General features: G+C 44.1%; 1 protein-coding gene across 1 annotated transcript in view; it reads right to left on the bottom strand.

Moving 5' to 3' along the window:
• The window catches only part of GUCY2F (guanylate cyclase 2F, retinal), an 81,480-nt gene that overhangs the window by 4,708 nt on the left and 54,614 nt on the right, over positions 1-22,158 (bottom strand). Inside the window, 7 exon segments of the mRNA XM_059050150.1 lie at positions 1,047-1,141; positions 4,548-4,646; positions 8,000-8,174; positions 11,328-11,520; positions 12,316-12,479; positions 14,964-15,112; positions 18,517-18,666. Coding sequence (XP_058906133.1) covers positions 1,047-1,141; positions 4,548-4,646; positions 8,000-8,174; positions 11,328-11,520; positions 12,316-12,479; positions 14,964-15,112; positions 18,517-18,666 — 1,025 coding nt within the window.

The raw sequence follows: 22,158 nt of genomic DNA, 5'->3' as shown, positions 1-22,158 counted from the left end.
ATAAGTGACCCATCCCCCCTGCTAGAAGATATTAAGGATCTATTGGAAGGGACAACCTAAGACTAGCCATAAAGGTAATTAATTGATCAACCAGAACCAGGCCTTCCAACCTTTGACTTCTGAAATCCTTTTATATGTAAATTGCCACTATTTGGGGTAGGCAAGCAAATGACAGAAACAAATTGTGCATCACTCAGTGCCCGGATTTTGCTTTGCCCAAGAATAATCACTGAGGAAATAATTGTCATGGACAATGGTATCATAGAAAGACTACTGAATGGGAAGTCAGGCTTCCTGGGTTATGGCTTGACTCTGCTATCAACTGACTATATGGCCCTGATCAAATTACTTCACCTTTTGGAGCCTTGGCCCTTCATCTGAAAATGGATTTAGATTATCAAATCTCTAGAGTCTCTTACAGTTGGGACAACCAGGGGCCCTGGGGTACCCAGAGGAAGATGAAAAGAATCCAGTGGAAATGGTGAAAAAAGAAAAAGGAATATTACTATAATTCTGAATCCCAGATTCAGTGATAGTCCTAACAGAGAAAAGGCAGTATAAAATGTTTGTCTTTCATCAGAACTGACTGGTCCTTGGGGAAAGACAGAAGGCCTCTCTGTAAACAGGGGGTCAATGTTGTGGATGAAAAATCAGAAAGGAGAGCCACCAAGCAGATGGACAGAAAACCCAAACTCCCCAATACTGTAGCACTGCCACATACCAAATGAAATGGAAGTTAGAAAATGTAAATAATAGTGCTGCTCACTGAAATGCCAAATTCTGGGCAATTTTTTAAGAGAGAAAAATGCAACTCCTAGTCAGAAAAAAATGCAGAGGGATCTTAACAATCCTTCTCACTGTAGCCATATTTTAAAGGAATGAAAAGTGAGGCAGAAAGGAACAATCTTTTGGGAACCGGAAATGGAGCTGGAAATTCTGCCCAAATTATAGTCAGACACTCAGGTAAACTCTTTCAGCAGACCATGACCTCTCCAGGAGCAGGTGTGTCCAAGTGGTTTGACTCAAAAAACAAAAGGACATTATACCTTGAGCTCTGTCCTTCCTCGAAGCTCCACTTCGTAGCCTTCACTCAGGGTCCGAAGAATTGTCACCGTGCTGTGACTGACGTGAATGCGATAAGCTGTAAAAGCAAGAGAGGCATGACTTTGGATCTTTTCAGGTAAAATCAGTGAGAAAAATATTAATGTAATAAATGCCCCCACTTCTAAATGAACTGGACCCTAAGCAAAGTGTCTGAGAGAGAGAGAGCTTTAGTTAGAGTTTCACAGGAGGAGGGGAGGGAGATGGATGGCCTTCCCCCCCAGGCCAAACACCAAATAAAACATTAGCTGTAGCACCTATCAGCCTCCTAGACACTATCTCAGATGAAATACCATGCAATAGAAAGGTGCTCACTCAACTTGAGGTCTGAGATGAAGAAAAAAGCAACCACTACTTTGCTCTCAGCTGAAGCATGACCTCCTCTGAGGGAAGTTAAGCTTCAGCAGCCACTCTCACAGGCTGCTGCTGGATCTGAACCCCCAAGGTTTGCACATCCTACTTAAGAGGCAAAAGGGTGTCTCTTCCATATACATCCATCCAACTGTCTTTCAGGATTGCTGAACTTAAAATAAAACATCAGTGAGAAATGTCCCAAGACCTCTGCCAACCTTCTGTGGTGACTACATCTATAGCTGTCCTTTGGGTGGGTGCCTCTAGCTGTGTACACACATGAATGGATCATTTTCCAACTAATAATCCCAAATTGGGATGAGAGCTTTATATGAGGAACTATGACTAAAACTTCTTTTTAGTAATTAAGTGTAATTCTTTGGTGAAGAACAAGCATTTAACTGAGGTAGGATCCTTAACTGTCCTGAAAACTGTCATCCTATGAAGTAAGACCTTGTTCGAGTTGTGTTCAATGAAAGTCCAAGACAGTCTCACACACACTTGAGAAAGTAATTCTTTTAGAATCTGAGTACAATCTGAGTAGCAAGTCATGGCTGAAAAGAACTGCAGAGGGCTTCCCTGGTGGCGCAGTGGTTGAGAGTCCGCCTGCCGATGCAGGGGACACGGGTTCGTGCCCCGGTCCGGGAGGATCCCACGTGCCGCAGAGCGGCTGGGCTCGTGAGCTATGGCCGCTGAGCCTGCGCGTCCGGAGCCTGTGCTCCGCAGCGGGAGAGGCCGCAGCGGTGAGAGGCCCGCGTACCACAGAAAAAAAAAAAAAAAAAAAAAAAAAAGAACTGCAAGAAATTTCTGCTGTGTTCTACAATGACTTTCCTTCTCCTGACAGCCCAGTATTGTTTGTATCTTCCTCACTACCTCATGGTCACCCAAAACCTCTGCTCCAAAAAGGTTGTCCCATCCTTAAAATTCACCTAGTGTGTCCCTAGCCAGCCCTATGTGTGATCTTCCACTAGCCTCTTGTTGTGAGGGAACATTTCAGTAGAATAATCCTACTGATGGGGAACACACAGCTCAATACAGAGAGATGGTTCATTCCAACCACCATCCAGTTCTGTGGCAAGGAAGATCACTCCAGGGCTGGGTTACTAGTCACTTCCACTCCAGAATCAGTAGATTCAACTGAGCATAAAGGAGGTTTTGATGAAATAGATTTTTTTTTAAAAATAGACCTATGACACGTCCTAGTCTCATATCCAACATGAAATTAGTCTACCTCTTTACAGATCTTCACTCAGGAGTGGCGCTTAATGTCGTATTTCAGTCACAGTCATTAACTTCCAGAAAAGCACTCTAACCAGTTCCTGTAGTGCAGAGACCACATATGTATGCTTCTTTGTATCCCTCACAATGCCTTCCTTGCGTAGTCAGTGCTTAATATACACTGCTGTGCATGATTCACTCCATTTTCTCCTTCCTAGCTGATCGCTGGACAAGGTGCTGCCTGAATCTGAAAATTCACTTTCTGCTCTCAACTCTGTATTTCCATCGTGAAATGTGTGGAGTGAGTTTCCCTGGTGCAGACCAGAATATGACTTCAGTGTTCTACAAGCTTACATCAGTCCAGAATACTGTGCCCAATCTGCATTGTGTTTCCATGATCAATTTCACTTCATCTTGGGTTGCACTCCCAGAGCAAAGTTATACGCGTGCAGCAGTTCCTGGATGACTCCTTCCATGGCCTCTGCCATATCTGTGGAGTTCGAAGACTTTCCCAGATGTCAGAAAATTTATTCTGACAACAGCTTCTAAGTTCCATTCTGCCTCCTTAATCATGACTGCACAGGCTAGATTGACTAAGACTGGACCCATTGTGCAAGGCTGTTTCCACACATGAGTGATGAGGAGGGGGGGTCAGACAGGGCACCACCCACTGTGATATAGGCCACCATCATCAGGGACTTGTTTATGTATATTGCTGAAGTTTGAGAAGAGCTTGTCTTGCTTAGTAGCTGCCAGAGCCAGGGCTGCTAAGGGCTTAAGTGGGTTTTTTTTTAATGTAAAATCCATGAAAACTATATATAGAATCTATTGTGGTTCTTGATGCTTTTTTAATACTAGCTTGAACAAATCGCTTTGCTCAACCATAATATAGGTAAAGCACATTTGGATTCTGACATTGCCTTAATAGTAGCAGGAAATAACCAAGGAAGAGTTGCCAGCAGCGCACAAATGACTTAATGGTTTGCACAGTTTTCTTCTCATAGAAGTAGGGAGAAATGGTATCTTTGATACCATGCCTGTTTGAGTAGAAGCTAAGAGTTTTATATACAGGCAAGTTGAAATTAATTATTTCAGAATTCCAAGCTCCTTAGATTGAGGGATTATTGCTAGCTAAATTTGAGGGCGCTATTTGATGAAGCCAGAACTCCTGGGGTCGCAACGAGTTCAAAAAGAGGACTAGAGCAGCAAACAGCAACTGGCTGGGAGACAGCTGGCTCTGGGTGTGTCTCCACAAACTAGCTGAAAAACTGAAAAATGTCAGTCCCTTACCTATTTTCTTTTTCAATATGACGTTCCCAAACCCACCGGGTTGGCCAATTTGTTCCTTTACTCAAAGGATTTTTTTTTGAGTTGTTTTGATCAAATTGTCTGGCTGTTTCAGCGTCACCTAGCTACAGCTTCACGTCTAGAACAACATCATGTTCAATCCAACATCACCCCCTGCTGGTTTGCCTTTAGAGACCAAAATAATGTGTGTTAAATCTTCATCTTCTCAAGTTATCTTTGATTTTTCTTTGAAACATTAAAACATCTCTCAGTTCTCTTTCCCCTCTCTTTTTTAAGAAAATATTTATTATTTTTTTTTTTTTACTTAGCTGTGCCGGGTCTTAGTTGTGGCTTGGGCAGTTTTTAGTTGTGGCACGTGGGATCTTTAGTTGCAGCACATGGGATCTTTAGTTGCAGCACATGGGATCTAGCTCCCTGGCCAGGGATCGAACCCGGGCCCCCTGCATTGGGAGCGTGGAGTCTTAATCACTGGACCACCAGGGAAGTCCCTCTTTCTCCTCTCTTGAGGAAGAATCACTTTGTCAGTAGCAGGAGGTTACCATCCCATCCATCCCTCTAGAAGTACTCACGTAACCCTGTTGATTCCATTCGAGAAGCTGTGTTCACAGTGTCTCCAAATAAGCAGTATCTGGGCATGGTGAGGCCCACCACTCCAGCAGCAACTGGCCCTATAGAGTAGCAGGCAATTGGGAGTATAGTCAACAGGTATGCATCCAGTGCTAATAGAGGAACACTGCCAAGGGAAGAAATGCAGCTGCATAAAAGAATAAAGTTGCCACTAAATAACTCTGGGCATCTGAAGGAAGTCTTACAGTGAGTAATGAACTCTTTGCCCTACCAGAAGGCAAATTTATAATGATGAAGAAATGATTACCCTTTTGATTTATACCTTTGTTCCAAGTAACAGTTATACCCAAGATGCTTATATCTGTCAACAGGGACAAATAAGCATTAAACCCAATCAGAGAAGCCTGGACAGGGATTCAGGATCCAAACATGTTTGTTGCAAGGGATAAAATGTGACTCTTTCTTGTGCCTTAGGGTTGGAAAGAGGGATCTCATAAGGCTGTCTCCCAAATTGTGTCTATAGAGAGAATTATTGCTAAGACAGTTGGAAAATCTGAAAAGAAGTAGAGTTGACATTCGATCATTTGTGTTAGGGGCATGGAGGAGTAGTATATAAAGATAATCTGAGAATATTTTCTATTTGCCCTTAGAATAGTTTTTGTTCTTACATTTTAATACGATCATGTCAAGTGTTCAGAGAGTGAACATTACTTGAAAAAAATCTCAGCAACCATACTGAAAACCTAGTTCAAGATGATCTAGAAATTTCTCCACCTTCACCTTTCTGGTCTCTGTTCTGTTTCTATGTGAAAAGTATTCAGCATTATCTTTTTCCTCTTTCCTGAATTAGAGAAATAATTAAGTGTTTTTGCTTCAAAAAGTTCTTTCTGAGCATTAATTTTTAAGAATAAATGTTCAGAAACATAAAACGTTTCTCATTTTAATTTCTCACCCATTAAGAAGCATTCATTAAGCCCTGAGCTAGGCACCAAGGGGAATAAAAAATGTAGCACATGGTCTCAGTTCTCCAGGAGTTTATAATCTAATTGAAGAAAAGAGACTACCAAACTGGCAGCAATTAAGCAACAACCCAAGACAATGTATGGCTGAGGCAAGATAAATGGCACAGGCAGAAGTGCTCTAATAGTTTAGAAAATGGGGGAGGGGTTGCTTATTAAGACCTGGTTCAGTCAAAAATGGCCCAATGGAGAAGGTAAGATTTGATTTGAATCTTGATGGGGGTAGGATTTGAGTAGGAGAAAGGGGACATAAATCAAAGGTTTGTGGTTGGGACTGAGCATGGAATTTTGGGAAGCTCTTAGAGAAAGCAGTCTGCTTAGTTCAGGTGCCTAAGGAGAAACTAGAGACAAGGTTGGCTATTGGGTTGTACAAGATGGCAGACCTTGAATCATTAGAGAAGTTTGAGCAGGGAATTACATGATGAAAATCCTTTTTCTTTTCTTTTTCCTCAGGTCAGTGTATAGAACACATCAAAAGGGGAGAAAGTAAAACCAGGGAAAACAGTTAAGTGTAATAGCAGTAATTCAAGCACAAGGTTGTAAGTACTGGGAAGGAGGTGATGATGGACGGAGGGCAAAAAGGAGTGATAAAAGAGAGACATTATCAAAAGAGAAGTGTTGACGGTCTGATTGACAACCATGAGGAAATTGGCATGGGCTTATGAACTTACACTGGTTTGTGGGAAAAGATGACTTGAAGCTTTAGATATGCTGAATTTGAAGTAAGGGTGAATCATCCAAGAAGAGATGTGCTGAGAGGGGTTGCTGACGTAAACCTGAAGCACAAATAGGAGATGAAGGCTTTTCTTTAAAAGAAAAATACTGAAAACCTGCTATGTGCTAAGCATTCAGGATACAAAAATGAGTAAGATCTGGTTCCTGCCATCAAGGAGCTTACAGTCTAATGGAAGGTCAGGCAAGCAAACACAGATATGATGATTACTATGAGAAGGATAGATAGAAAGAAGCAAGAGTGAAAGCGAGAAGATGCTATTGCAGTGATCCAGTCAAGAGATGCTGGTGGCCTAGACTTAAGTGGTGAGAGTTAAGAAGAGAAAGACAGAATCAAGAAATACTGAAAAAGTAAAACGTTTAAGACTTAGTAATTGGTTGAATGGTGAAGGTCAAGGTGAGGGAGGAGTCAAGGAGGGCAACTCTCAAGACTAACTGGAATAACTCGGTGAATGGTGGTGACACTAACTGAAATAGAAAATAAGTACAGGAAGAGGAGGCTGTTTATGTGGGAAGAAAATCATTCTGTTTTGGATCTGTTGAGTCTGAGGTCTGTGTGGAACATTCAAGTGGAAATGTCAGTAGCAAGTCTGATATATAGGGCTGAAGCTTAAGGGAGAAGACCGGTGCTGAAGTTGTAGAACTGGAAATCATCAGCGCAAGAGTGGTAGTTAGACTATAGACATGGATGAGATGACCCAGAAGAACATATAAGGGGAGAGAAACAGTGGATGAAAGACAGAACCCTGAGGCATATCAATATTTAAGGGACAGATAAAGACAGAAGAGATTATCAGACAATGGTAGAAATGAAAGCCAGGTTGGAGTGGGTTGAGAAATGAATTCGAGGTCAGGACATACAGAGAGGAAGGAGATCACAGCTCAGAGCTTTGCAGAAAATGTGGGAGCAGTTAGAGAGCAGGGATTGCTAAGAGAGCCAGTAAATGAAATGGAGAAGAAGAATTCAGGGAGTGAGGAGGAGGTCATAAAAGCCAATTGAGGGAGAATCGTCAAGAATATCAAATGCTGCAGAGATAAGGGCAGACTAGGACTGGGAAAAGTGGTAGGGCTAAAGCCAGATTGCAAAGGGGCTAAAGAGGCAATGGATAGTGAAGAAATGGCATGATAAATATCAATCATTCTTCTACAAAATTTGGTAGGAAAGGGATGAAAATGATGGGAGAAGAAAAGGAACCTAGAAAAACAAAGCAAAGATAAAGAGGAGGGGAGTAAAGAGGGGAGCAAGAGGCTAGTAGGTGGGAGACCTGTGAAGATACCTGTGAATGTGAAAATAGATGGAAAGGGTACAATGAAGGGGAGTCCTGAAGATGTTCAAGCAAGTGAAGAGGCGTGTGTGAGAAAAATACTCCAGGAGTTGAGATTTTAACGAATTAAAGGAATTATCCTAAATACCACATGTGCAGGTTGGTCTTGTATCATAGTCAAACATGGAACTGTTGGCTCTAACAGGAAAGGTAGACTGGAAGGGTTTGGTACCTAGAACAAGGGCTGCTGCCCACTGGGGTAGGGCAGGTGCTGGGAAGAGAGTAAACTTGGGGAGACATAAAGGAATGATGTAGCACTAGACACCTGGATAATCCAGCTGCCAATAATCAGGGGAGAGCTACCCTCTTCCTCCCGTTTCTAGCCTTCCCTTGAGGTGCATGGGAATGTCTTCTCTTGCTTTAGCTGCTGGTTGTTACCTGAGTGCAGGCCTATTCGAATCCGGACTGGCACCTCTGGCATGTGCCGCATCTTGAAGGTACCCACGGAGCTGAGGATATCTAGGGACATGTTTGCAATCTCGGCTGCATGCCTCATGTCATTCCTCTTTGGGAGGCCTGAGGCCACCATGTAAGCATCTCCAATGGTCTCTACCTGGAAATCAGGGGAAATCGAATTAGCAAGTAAATAACGTGTGTGTGTGTGTGTGTGTGTGTGTGTGTGTTTTCACAGAGCTTAAAGGGTATGATGGAGGCCAAGTGTACTTCTTGTAAAGTGAGGAAGACAGGGAGAGGCTGTCAGTGCTTCCCAGGCCTGCCTGTACATTAGAATCACTTAAGGAGCTTCACTTAAAAAAATACTGATGTCTAGGTCCCCTACCTGTAGATTCTGCAAGCTACTTCTCAGGTTCCTGTCTGACCCTAGAGAATTATCAGGCTCCAAATAATTCATCCTAGGAGAAGGTGCTTTCCCAGCAAGCATTTCTCCAGACAATTTCGGGTCAATAAGCTAGAACAGCCTTAAGGAAAGTATAGGGAAAAGGAAAGGAAGGAGGTGAAAGATTCTGTTCCTTCTGTTTTGCCTAGCTAATATGATGGAGTTAGCTTTGCAGTGTCCTTGGGTGTGAGAACTCAGTCTTTTCCCACCAGGTCCCTCCCCCTGTCCTAGTGCTACCTCAATTGCTTTGCAGGGGCGGTTAGAGCTGGACACCTGTAAATAAAGGCGAATGGATCTGTGCTCCTCGTCTTCCCCACAGAAGCGTACTCACTCTTTTAGGTGATTAGTAAGGTGAAACTTTTCAGGTAAATCCAAAAGATAAGTAAGCTGAAGGGACTTCTCTGAAATGTGCCTGTCAGACTCTGCTAGTGCAAGTTTGGATCCAGTTAAAATCTATGCTCTCCTAAAGAACTGAACTCACAGATTGCCATAGTTAAGAGCATGAAATTCTGAAGTCATACAGCCTCGTTTAGAATTCCAGATGCACCATTACATGTGGCTTTAGTCACATAATTTAACCTCTCTGTGCTTCAGTATCCTTACCTGTAAAACAGAGATGATGACAGCACCTACCTCCTAGAATTTTCTAAGTACTAAATAATATATGTTAAAGTACTTAAAACCTGTCTGGGGGATAATAAGTGCAAGCCATGAGCACCACCGCCATCATTATCACCACATCATCATTGTCAAACTGACGTGTCGTGAAACAAGTCATAGGATTGTGCCTATGACTCAGCTCCAGAGAAAATTTCGTAATTGGCAATAGGCCCCTCATCATGACTTCCTATGTAGCCAATAACAGCGATCCTTTGCACCTGTGGTACTTTGTACCTCAGGATGCTTCCACTCAGGGCCTCCTATACCTGGTGCAATTTGAGAAAAGGATCCCTGCTCTCAGATAAGCATGCCTGCCTGCACAGAGGAAGGCAACAGTACAATGCAAATACCATATGGGAGGGAGAAACTCACTGGCTGGCCATTATCATTGACTGGTGGTTGACACTTGAGCGTTAATGAGTCGGTCATCCAGGAGCCCCCAGGAATATGGATGAGAAAGTTAGAAAGGCAGGGAACATGGGCACTGCTTGGCCTTGGTGTGAGACTGCTGTGGGGAATGGTGGGTTGTAGAAACCAGCATAAGGACACAGAAAGGGAAGAGGAGGTATAGAAAGGTGTCTGGTTGAGACGGAGTGGTAGTAGAAGAACTGAAACTGAAAACAAATCACTAACTTCATAATTTTGCAGCAGCCATTTCAGATTATCAAGTGCTAGGGGGGGTGATTTCAATTTTACAGGTAAGGAAAATGAAAACACAAACGGTTTTGGTAACTCGCTGCTGGTCCAAGTTTTATTTCCTTTGCATTGTGTTGTTTTTATTAAAAATGACTGAAAACGTAGATTCCATTTTTGGATTTATATAGCCCTACTCTGTCCTGAAAACAGCCCACTAGCTTCTTACTGCAGCCGTGAAGTATCAAAACACCTAACAACTTCATTCCCAAGACCCCCAACAATTGTTTGAACAGTATCAGCTGGATTGATTAAACCAGTAGCTGTGTTACTGCCCACACTGAGTCATCTTTGATTTTAGTTTCAACTGAATTAGCTTTCAGTGATTTGTTTTTCTCTTCAGGCTGCTTGAGTTCAACAAGTTAAGACAGGTAGTCTGATTCCATGGATTTTTCCTCCACCGTGGTTTCCATGTGTGCTTCTTGATTAGTTTGCAGCTCCTGCTGATTGACAGGTATGATGTCTATTTCTGAGCCCTATTTAGGCAGCTTGGCCTAGCCCCGAGGCTCTCTACTTGACCTGAAAGGGCCCTGTCTAATCTGAGATAAACACACTGCCCTGTGTGTGATTTGAGAGTTGGAACATTTCAGACTACTGTGAAGGATCCAATGAATGGAGCTACTCATTCTCCAGCTCTACCTGGGTTCCTGGGACAGAGGAGCTGTCTAAAGTGTGGGATGCCTGGGGCATCTTTCTCCATCAATAAAACAAGTAACCAAGTTGCAGACGTGGAAATGTTCCTATGTAGCTATGAGATTTTTAGTCATTTTCTGCCTAGAGACAGGACAACACATACAATCAAGGGTAAAGAAGCATGGCACCGAAATGAGTGAATGTAGGCATCTGTTCTGTACTCATCTTCTGCAACCTTTGAAAGGAAGAGTGGAAATTGACAGGCTGGAGGGGTGGGGGGAAGTGGAAGCAGTGGGTTGCAACCTCACAATTAATCACTTCCCAAGACCTCAGACCACTAGGTGGGCTTTAGGTTACCCTATAGCAATCCCAGAGAGCCTCAGGTCCAATAGCTCTTTGACATGTATAATGCCAGAGTTCCCTCCTGTATAAAAACGGTACCTAAGGGAGGAAACCAAGTTTTAGCAGCATGTATTAGATGTACACAAACTTTACCAGGATGAGCTCTGTCATAGTCATCAACTATGGGCCAGACACCAGTACTTTCTGTGTCTGCACTGTGGGTACTTAGAAACTGAAGTGCAATAATGCTTTTTGGCCCCAACCTCTTCTTAGTCCCAGTTCTAGAAAATAGCTCGAAAGAGATCTGACCGGCAATCTCTTGCCAGGTTGAGATTGTTGTTTTGGAAAGTGTGAAATTCTACACATTCTATTTGGCCTTCATTTCCAGTGGGAGACCAATGGAAGTAGTGTACTATTTACATTTTAATTCCTAAATAACAGCATTCAATACAATTGCATCCTTCCTTCCATTTTGGAGTACACATAGGTGAGCCTCATATCAAAATTTCTCTCTGGAATATATTGCTCTGCTAAGTAACGTACCTTGTAGACATCATGACTGCCAATGATGGCATCAAAGAGTGTGTACAGGTCATTGAGAAGATCCACCACCTCGATGGGCTCACTCATGGCTGAGATGGTGGTGAAGCCCACAATATCGCTGAAGTACAAGGTGACCAAGTCAAAGCCCTCAGGTTCAACCGTGGAGCCTTTTTTGAGGGATTCAGCAACTGATCTGAAAACAGACACAGCTATTCCTCAGAGGACACAGGTCTCCCTCCAGGCCACACAAAACATCTGCTAGAACACAACTTCTCCAAAAATCACTACCAAGTAAGTGATAAGGAAGAAAATGTCACCTGGATGCAAACACTCATTCTTTCACCTATTTTACAAATAGATATTGAGTGCTTATAATGTGCCAGGCACTGTGCCAGGTGCTGGAATGCATCATTGAGCAGAGAGCCCTGATCTGTACCTTTGTGGAGTTTTTTTCAACTCTCTATCCTTCCTCAGTCCCCCACCCCAGCTCTACCCCACCTGAGGGGGAAATGTTCCCAGTCAGCTGCCTTTGCATGAGACTAGCTTCCCCAATTATCTCCTAGAAGATCATGTTACAACATGATAAGGTGCCTTGGAAATTTTGGAAATTGTAGCAACACATAAGGCTTTCACCTAAGGAAAGAAAAACGTAGAAAAACAACCCTGCTACTTTCCTCTAGGAGCTAAAAAATCTGCCTCCTTTTAATTGGTCAACTTCCAGGCAAAGTCATGAAGTGACACATAGAAAAGCCGAGGCATCAAAAACTTAAATGACTAGCATGATACACAAGCAGTGGAAAATTAGGAAGTGTGCTCTGCTCCCTTGGCTTTCCAATTCTTCTTTGATTTGAAGGTGTGACTCAAACCTACTGGGAGTAGAGAGTGTACAGGACGGGGGAGGGAGCAGTTAGTTGATGGGTAATTTTTTTCTATTTTTAATAGAACACATTGTTACAAGCATTCACACTCCTCAGGTGTTCACACATACGGTGGTAGCATCTGTGTTAGAAGCTTTTCCGTTTTCTGTTTTTCAATTTCCAGCTCTTCAGTCCGCTCCAAGATCAAATCTTCCAGGTTGCTAGAATATTGCTCCAGCATCCGAAGCATAGAGTCAATAATATTAGTCTTCTTCCCTTTATTGAAAGTTTTAAACTGGAAGTAAACAGAAAGAGGAGCCAGGGAATTCTTACTTCTTAAACTTAGAGATGATGGAACAGGACCCCCTTTATCATAAATCCCTTCCTCTACTATGAAAAGGCAGGAGAGGTGACCCCAAGTATAAATAGGAAAAGTCACTACCCACCCTTATTGTCACCCTGGCCCAATCACAGGGCTCTTTTTCCCTGAGTAGTTCTTCCCCTACCCTTCTGGTTCTTTCAAGTCTAAGCAAAGGTGCTCTCCAGGCAGGATCCTTCAGTTCTGAGATGCTAGCACATGAAAAGGTAGCCACTTCAAAGGCAGCAGGATTGGGTCTTGAGCTCAGGCCAGTTGTGAGTGGGGTCAGGGGAAGAGTGCAGGGAGTACTCTTTTACTCTTCTAGATCATCAACCTATAAAATCATCCTTATCTTCTAATGCTACCATGTTGCCAGTTCATGGACAGTGGGAGGTTCTTTGACCTCTTAAATATGACCCAAGATCGACATAGTAAGATCTACCCCTATTTCTTACCATGGGGTCCAAGATAATGGTGTCTACTAGCACTTGGCCTTCATGTCAGTCAGGGTCATGTAAAAATTCAACTGGTCTTGCCCCTGGTCCTTTAGAGGTGGCTGCATGCCACAGATTTTCAATAAGCCCTCCTGGGACCCTGTTCATTTACAGAGACAAGGAGCTTGGCATAGCGTTGGAATCACGAGGGGTAACCCCCTCCTTATTGCTGTATTCAGCATGCAAAATGCTGGGTTGACAACAAGGGAAGACTGGTGGTAATTTTGCTCAGCACATGCCTAGGAATCTGTCCCAATGCACCCTTTTATACAGCTGAGCCACACGTGCTCTATGTAGCACTCAATGCCCCAAGGCTAACACTAGGAGTTTCCTTCTGAGCCTGGTCCACATCTATGTGTCCACCAAGGTCCTACAGTAGCCAGCTCAGATGCTTTGGGCTCCCCCTATTGTCTAACCCAGGGAGTCTCCCTCTCTTCGTCTTCCCATTTCAGTTTTATTAGCTGCAGGGAGTTGGGAGGCTACCCTTGTCTTTCAGACAGTCCAAACTTCCACTGAAGCATTTCAGTGAGGGCAGCTCCAAGCAATCTTGTTTGAAGGTCGTATGATGTGCACTCCTTCTATCTATCACCGGCTTCTCTGCTGCCTTCTGAAATAACATCTCTAGCATCAACACCAGGGCAAATGCTTTTTCTCTGGCCTCATGGTAAGTTTTCAGAAATTTGACCTTCATGGTCCTTTGCCTTTTCCATACTATTGAATACCTGTTTGAGTGTCCTCAAAAAACTCAGCCAGGCTAATGGAGGCATTGTTACCTGGGGACACGGATGACTTCATATTCAGGGCCCCTCAGGCTTTCAATCCAAGTCTTTCTTTTTTCCGCCTCAGATACCTGCCACTCACAAAGCATCTCAGTGCTGTACCCTAGCCAGGCTCAAAAGCCCCTCCGCCAGAGCTGACACAGCACTCCCAGAGAGAACCCTCAGCTTCGGTATCCTGTAGTTTGAACAAATCCCTCAACAGCATGCTCCAACAGAGGAACCACACCCTAGCAGGGCTCCCTTAGCAGGGCTCTCTCTGTCTGCTCCCCATTTTCCCCTTTTAATCCCCAACTCTAGGGAAAGCATCAACCTCTTTAGAAACTCAGTATCTTAAGGAGAGGGCTTATCAATTTTCATGCACTCCATTGCCTCAAGTCGTTCCCTAGAAACCTAAGGGATCCCCTGCTTTTGTATTCCACATCTGCATTTCCTTCCATCTGGAACACCGTTTCAAACATCCCATATTTTCCCTGACCCTCCAAAAACAATCTGGCTTCACTTAAATGGGATACTCATCAGAGTTCTCTGGAATTTCCAAAGCAAAGGGGGCTCTACGAGGATCCCCACCTAGTCCAGAATACATCTATTCCATCTTCTAATGGTCTCAATGCCATTGCCTTGCAAGTGCCTAGTGGTTCAAATCCATGTTTGAAAGGTTAGTTAGATCGGATTGTGGATGGTCTGGAACAGAGGTTCAGATAAAGAGCACAAAAACCTATCCTTGGGCTTCCCTGGTGGCGTAGTGGTTGAGAGTCCGCCTGCCGATGCAGGGGACACGGGTTCGTGCCCCGGTCCTGGAGGATCCCACATGCCGCAGGGCCACTGGGCCCGTGAGCCATGACCGCTGAGCCTGTGCGTCCGGAGCCTGTGCTCCGCAACGGGAGAGGCCACAGCAGTGAGAGGCCCGCGTACCGCAAAACAAACAAACAAACAAAAAACCTATCCTTGTGCTCTTGGAGGATGTGCTGGGGATGCTCCAGCACCAAAGGCCTTCAAATAGCCAATTCCATGCTTCTTCCCCAAGACAAATGTCTTTTTCTCTTGCAAGAGGTTCCACAGTACAATGAAAACCCAAGGAGTTCATTTTAGGTAGGCTGGCTTCAGGATGGCTTCTGGGCTGTGAGCGTTAGGATTCACGGAGTCCTTACCTGGTTAAATATTTCATCGAAAGTTGGTCGCTGTTCTGCAGCCTCAGCCCAGCACTGCTTCATCAGCTGGAGACATTCTGGAGGGGCGTGCTCAGGAGGAACCACTGGTCTGTAGACAGGAGGAGGCTTCTTAAGTCTTTCTACGATTTCTGTGCAGAAGCAGGAAGAAAAAGGTCTACAGATTGTGGGGAAAGCACCAAGATTTGGCAAAGATAATTGAGTTTTAGCCAAGAATAGGGTTGGTCGGGAGAAATTACAAAAAGGCCATGTCTTTTGCTTTCTCCTTAGGTGGCCTGAATATAAATTGTATCTGAACAAAGCCTACATCAATCAATTGAGGAAGGACTGAGAAATTAATCAATTGAGCTATTGGTATCATTTAAGCACAGCTTTATTCTGCTTCTGCTAGATATTATTTATGTTTTCATTGAAGTATAGTTGATTTACAATGTGTTAATTTCTGTTGTACGGCAAAATGATTCAGTTTATATATGTGTGTATATATATATATATTCTTTTTCATATTCTTTTAAATTATGGTTTATTACAGGATATTTAATATAGTTCCCTGTGCTGTACATTAGGACCTTGTTGTTTATCCATTGTTTCAATGATCTGGCTCCTTTCACCCATCCCCAAATCATATAAGCCTCTCAATCCCTACAGTAAACACACTTAGCCCCCACTGAAGGCCCAGGCCCAGCCCAGTTCCAGGCTATGGGTCCTGCCTGGTCCCTAAGGTAAGGGAATTAAGAACTCCAGTAAAGGGACTTCCCTGGTGGTGCAGTGGTTAAGAATCCACCTGCCAACACAGGGCACATGGGTTCGATCCCTGGTCCAGGAAGATCCCACATTCCGCGGAGCAACTAAGCCCACATGCACCACAGCTACTGAAGCCAGTGCACCTAGAGCCCATGCTCCACAACAAGAGAAGCCACTGCAATGAGAAGCCCGCGCACCATAACAAAGAGTAGCCCCCGCTCGCCACAACTAGAGAAAGCCTGCGCACAGCAATGAAGACCCAACTCAGCCAAAAATAAATAAATACATAAATACATAAATAAATAAAACAAAACTCCAGTAAATAGTTCAGGTCCTCATTGGGATCCTTCTGGCTGCTGGTACTTGAACCCCACTTTCAGTGGAACATTAACTGTGTATCAGACTATAGGCTGAGCACTTTGCATGGTCTCTCTGCTTCCAGCCTCGCCTTCAACAAACCATTCTGATAACATGGATTTGGCCGTGTCACTTTTTTGCTTAAAATCCCTTCATGGATTTTTATTACCCACAAGATAAAATCCAAGCCCTGACTATCTCTTCGGCTTATTTCTTTTTTTTTTTTTTGGTTGAAGAAAGATTTTACTGCACATGGAAGTTGGAGCTTCCATTTTCAAATTTAATGTTCCACATTTCTCAGAATAGCTTTATTATTTATTAATTTTTACTGGTGTATAGTTGCTTCAGCTCATTTCTTATCCCTAGTCCCCTCTCCACACCCTTGACTTTAACATCCTCATCATGAACCAAACCTTGCTTGCACCATCAGTGTGCCTTTCCCACCCCTGGTTTGGCTGTAACACTCCAACAGTACTGCTTTATACCATTATAAGTGTCCCCTTGCCTCCATGAGATAATTTCAGTTGTTGCCTCTGACTTCTCAGCTCCTTGTGACACCACACCTTCTGCTCTGTTAACCCAGGTTGCCCCATACCAGTAATGGTTTCTCCATCACATCTCTCACCCTGCCCCCAGTGCAATAGATTCCATGGAAGTCAACCCCTTGGAGTGCAACTGCCCCATCCAACTCTCTGGTAGAGGGAGTCCCTTTCTGAGAACACTAACGAGTGAAATAGGTCACCTCTCTGCTTAGGCCCAGCCTGATTTATGTCCTCGAGGAGCTCACAGTTCAATTGGGAAGATAAACAATGACCAGCAATATAAGTGCTCTAGCAGATATATGCACAGGAAAGCACAGAGGGGACACCTGACCCACACTGAAAAGGTCAGAGAAAGTGTCCCAGTGGAGGTGACATGAGTTGGATGAGGCAAGGTGGGGAGAAGGTAGGGGCAACACGTGCAGACGCACAGAGGTGGGAGGGACTGTGGTGATTTCAGGGCGCTGCCTGTCACGTGGCTTAGCTGGAGTATGGGAGGTGACAGAAGATAAGCCTAGAGAGGTGGCTAGGGACCAGATTGTGAAGGGCCTTGTACCTCATGTGAGGAGACTGGGCTTCATTTAACTTGTGATGAGGAACTGTTGGGGGGTTTTAAGTAGAGGAGTGAACTAAAACTCCGAGTGGGGCAAGAGACAACTAAGTATTTTAGGTTTGGTTTGGTTTGATTTTGTATTTTTTAAATCTTTTATTTTGAAATAAATTTAGACTTCCAGAAAAGTTGTAAAAATAGTACAATAATTGCCTATATATCCTTCAGTCGGTTTCCCCCTAATGTTAGCAACTTATTATTATCTTTTTCTTTGTTGGCCATGCCATGCGGCACGTGGGATCTTAATTCCCCGACCAGGGACTGAACCCATGCCCCCCTGCAGTGGAAGCGCGGAGTCTTAACCACTGGACCGCCAGGGATGTCCCCAAATATTAGCAACTTATAAAACTGCAGTACAAAGGAAGTTAATATTGGTACAATACTATTACTAATCTAGAGTCTTTATTTGAATTTCATCAATTTCCCCCTAATGTCCTTTTTCTGTTTCACAATCCAATTCAAGATCCCATATCGTACTTAATTGTTATGTCTCAATATCCTCCAATCTGTGATGGTTCCTCATTCCTTCCCTGTCTTTTAGGACTTTGACACTTTTGATGAGTACTGGCCAGTTATTTTGCAGAATGCCTCTCAGTTAGGGTGTCTCTGATGTTTTCTCATGGTTAGATTGAGGTTATACGTTTTGGGTCAAGAATACCACCAGGGTGGTATTGAGCCCTTCTCAGTGCATCATGGCAGGGATACATGATGTTGATGTACCTTGATCACTTGGTTAAGGTGGTGTCTGCAGTATCCTCCACTAATAAACTTACTCTTTTTCCATTTGTAATTAGTACATATCTAGTGATTTCATACTTTTAGAATCCATAAATGTCCTGCTTCCCCTCAAATTTTGCCTGGTGGCCGAAGATTCTGATGGGAGATAAGGATGAAAGACTATGGCGTGTCACAGGGAAAGAATGGGAGGACTTTGACATCCAGGAGCATCATTGAGGGGGCACTGAAATATCTGGCAGGGGGTGTCTCAAAGGAGTAGTAGGGGGCTGCTAAAAAAAAGGACTAACATAAGTCCTGTAGGCCCTTGGCTTATGTCACAGTTTGGAAATGGTTCAGCTTCTTGGGTGAGAGTTATTTCTTCCAAATGCCTAAAGCTGTCCGGCTCCAAGTCCCACCTGCACACAACACGGGCTGCTTGCAGACCAGGGGGCAGTTAGCACAAACACGGAATCGTGTTCACTCTTCTGGCAAATCACAGCAGCCTGGGTTGGCCTGATGATCTAGGTCATGGTGGGCTCCTGGTACCCTTTTCTCACCTCTCGCTTACCTTTGGCAGGCAGATCCATCATGCAGAATGGGGTGCCCCGGACCATCACTTCTTGCATGATGATGGCAAAGCTATAGACGTCTCCTGCAAAAGAACGTAACCTGCTGCCCCTTGGGGCTCTCAACAGTTCAGGGGCCATCCATAGCAACTCTGAAAAGAAAGCATTGTGCAATGAATACAGGGAGGATTAACTGACAGCATTTGCAATGCCCTCGAGGGCTCCAAGGGTGCTGTTTCATTGACTGCTTTATATTTTTATTAAGACAGACTGGCATGCTAGTGCCTCCGCGCCCCCCCTCCCCCTGGAGTCTGAATTTATGAATCTAAGGAATTACTCTCAGAGAAAGCATACTACTTTCCCCACACCAGGACCATGCAGGCAGACACAGCGGAGGTGTGGGGAAGGGCAGAGAAGCTCGAAATAAAAAAAACTATCATCTGGTGCTGACTTTCTTGCTCTCTTGAGCCTGCAAGTAGCAGTTGGCAGGCTTCCAGGGAAAGGAGAGTGCACTGCCCGACTGGTTGCCATGGATTTGCTGTGTGCTGAGATCTATATGTGTCTGATAATTTGACTGTGCTGGGGCTCGAGGAGTCACAAGTTGCTTTCTCCAGGTCTTCTCTAAGAGGATTAGAGGATCCCCAAGTCTCCTCTGTTCCTTACAGAGCAAAGGGTGCAGCAATTCCTTCAACTCAGTTCTGTAAATATTTATTGAGGATTTACTATGTACCAGGCACTGTGCTAGGGACAGGGGCAGTGCCAGAGATGAATTAGACCTTGCCTTTGCCCTTGCAGAGTTCACAGACCAGTGGGCAAGACACACACGTGTACCCCTAACTGCAATGCAACAGAGATAGTGATGAGGGCCACTATAGAGTGTAAGGAAATGAATCTATTAAAAGCCAATATTGAGCACCCACTGTGTGCTCTGCTGCATTTCAGCCCCGAACAGGGAAAAAAAGATATCTCTGCTTTCAGAGAGTTATGGCAGAGACTCAGAAATTTGGGGCGAGGGCCCCTTAAGCAATATATAAAGAAATACCAGTTAATAATATAAATTGAGTAGTCAAAAGTTGGAGGGAATGCTTCATATTAAACCATACGAAATTCCATTTCTGTAGATCAAAAATTGTTCAATATTGGCAATTCCATGAAGTTCAAGCTAATAAAAAAAAAACTGAGCTGATCAAATTAATCCAGGAAGTCTTCCCGGAAAAGTTAAATCTTAAAGGAGCTTGTTAAGAAGGTCAAGGATGCAGTTTCCTAGAGCCGACGACAGGGTAAGGGCTTTGCAGGGAGAAAGAACAGTATGTGCAAAAGAACAAGAGGTAGAAAGGAGCAAATTGCGGATGGGGGTGCTGGTAAGCAGATTAGCTTGGCTGAAGAGAAGGGCTCTGTTAAGGAATAATGAGAAATGAGAAATGGGGTTGATGAAGTGGGGGAGGGAGGGTGGCTGGAAGAATGAGGGCAGAAGGTGAGAGGCCCTGAGAGCCAAATGAAGGCATTTGGAGCAAATACAAAAGGCAGTAGGGGTGCTGGAGCTGGAGAGGGATTTGATGAAAGCCGTATTCGGCAAGATTAATCTGGCAACCTGCACAAACTGGATTGAAGAAGGAGAGAGGCTGGAATCAGGGAGACCAGCTAGGAAGTTATTACAGTAAGAGCCAGAGGCAAGGTGAAAGGGGCCTGAATGGGGGCAGGGGCGACAGCAGCAGGATGGGGAACGTGTTACATAGGTAGGCTACAATGGACAGGGAAGGGACAGGGCTGGGGGATAGGCTCAATATGCTCTTCCGAGGGGAGAGAGGTGGAGTAAACAGCAGGTTGATGTCCAGATAGGGAGGCTGGAAAAGAGTGCCTCCTGAGGGTGAAGGTGGCATGGGGAAAGCGCTGGCTAACTTTTCATCTTGTCAAATTTGGGGTATTGGGAAGGGAGCCCAAAGGACAAGGTCCTGTGAAGCAGGAAGGAGGATAAAAGGTCAGAGATGATTTTAGTTTGTTAGTGAAACCCACGAAAGAGAAACTCACCCTGGAAATTCTTACTTTGAGCCAACTCTGATCAAAATGGTGGAACAGGGAATTCTAGCCTCACCGCCAATCACACACTCATCTCTCTTTGTCCTCCAGGTGTCCCCAGGCTTTGTCCCCCAACTCGCCTGCCCCACCACCCCTGTGAGAGTCTCTGATACGCTCACTATAGTGGTTTTGCCCTTCTGTCTCCTCACCTAGGAGAACTGATATTTGCAAATAAAGCCAAAAAGATTGAATAATACTTCAGTCAAAGGAATACATTTCTGACCATGGGATTTCAGGCATACGGTTTTGGGGGGAAGGAAAATGGTATGCAGCTGCTTCTTCCTGGCATCCTCTCTCCCTGCACATTTAAAAGCACAAGAAGGGGGGAAAAAAGCACAAGAAGGGAAAAGAGGACATGACTCTCTGGTAAAAAGCTGGGTTATTAAATACAATCACTACCAAACAGTATTTTCAGAGAGCACTTACATGTATGTTGTTAATGGCTAAAATGAGGCTTTATCTGCACTATACTTATGTAATTGAGAGTGGGCAGTAATGAATACACTTACAACCTGCCCCCATTTCCCATTCCCACTCCAGAGCCAAGTAAGAGCCACTACCTACCATTAGACTTGAACTCTCAGGAAAAAAAAAAAAAAACTAGAAAAATCACTTTGGCTTGTTTTGTGTTTGCTGGAGCTACTACTAACTCTTGAGCCCTGCTATGGTGATAAATCAACCTTGGAGAGCCAGTGTGGTGTGGTACAAGAGAACACAAGGTGGAAGTCAAGAGACCTGGGTTCACAATCTCAACTCGGTCACTAATCAGCTCACCTTTCTGAACCTCAGCTTCCCCATCTGTAAAATGGAAATTGAGCCAGATGATCTCCAAGGGCCTTCTAATTATAAGATTCTATTAGCCCTGTCATCTAAGGTAGAGAGCAGCAAGTTTCTTTATTTTATTTTATTTCATCCATTCATTGATTCAACAAACATTTACTCCACCAACTATTGTGAAAGGCACCGAGGGAGGCAAACCTGTTTCTCACCTTCACAAAACTTACAGTTTGGGGAGGGAGAGAAGACAGCTAATAAAACATGTAATACCAACAAAATGTGGTATTACAACAAAGTTCAAAGCCTTAAAGGATCATAAAGAGGAGAATTTTGCCAAGCCTAAGGGGTCATGGAAAGTCTCTTGAATAGTGGTATTTAAGTTGAGCCCTGTGGGAGGAGGAGAATTTAGCCAGACTCAGATGAGTGGGTAACAGAGTAGGAAGGGAAGAGTGTCCCAAGCAATGGGCACAGCATGTGTGAAGTTCTGGAAGTAAGAGAGAGCCTGGTGCAAATAAATAACTGGAAGGCAGTCAGCATTGCTGGAGCAAAGAGACAGAGGAGGGAGTGGTTAAGCACAAGAGGTCCTCATGGCCCACACCATGAAGGGCTTGTAAGCCACGTAAGGGAGTTTGAACTTTATCCTAAGAGCAAGGGGAAGCCATTCAATGAATTTTGGCACAGTTGTAACATGATCAGATTTGCAGTTTAGGAAACTCCCTCTGGCTGCACGTGTGAAGAATGGATTGAGCATCCAGACTGCCCTTGCAATTTGGAGAATGGAATGAAATGTT

This window comes from Kogia breviceps, chromosome X, assembly GCF_026419965.1.
Source record: "Kogia breviceps isolate mKogBre1 chromosome X, mKogBre1 haplotype 1, whole genome shotgun sequence".
Classification (NCBI taxonomy): Eukaryota; Metazoa; Chordata; class Mammalia; order Artiodactyla; family Physeteridae; genus Kogia; species Kogia breviceps.
This window is presented reverse-complemented; position numbering and strand designations above follow the sequence as displayed.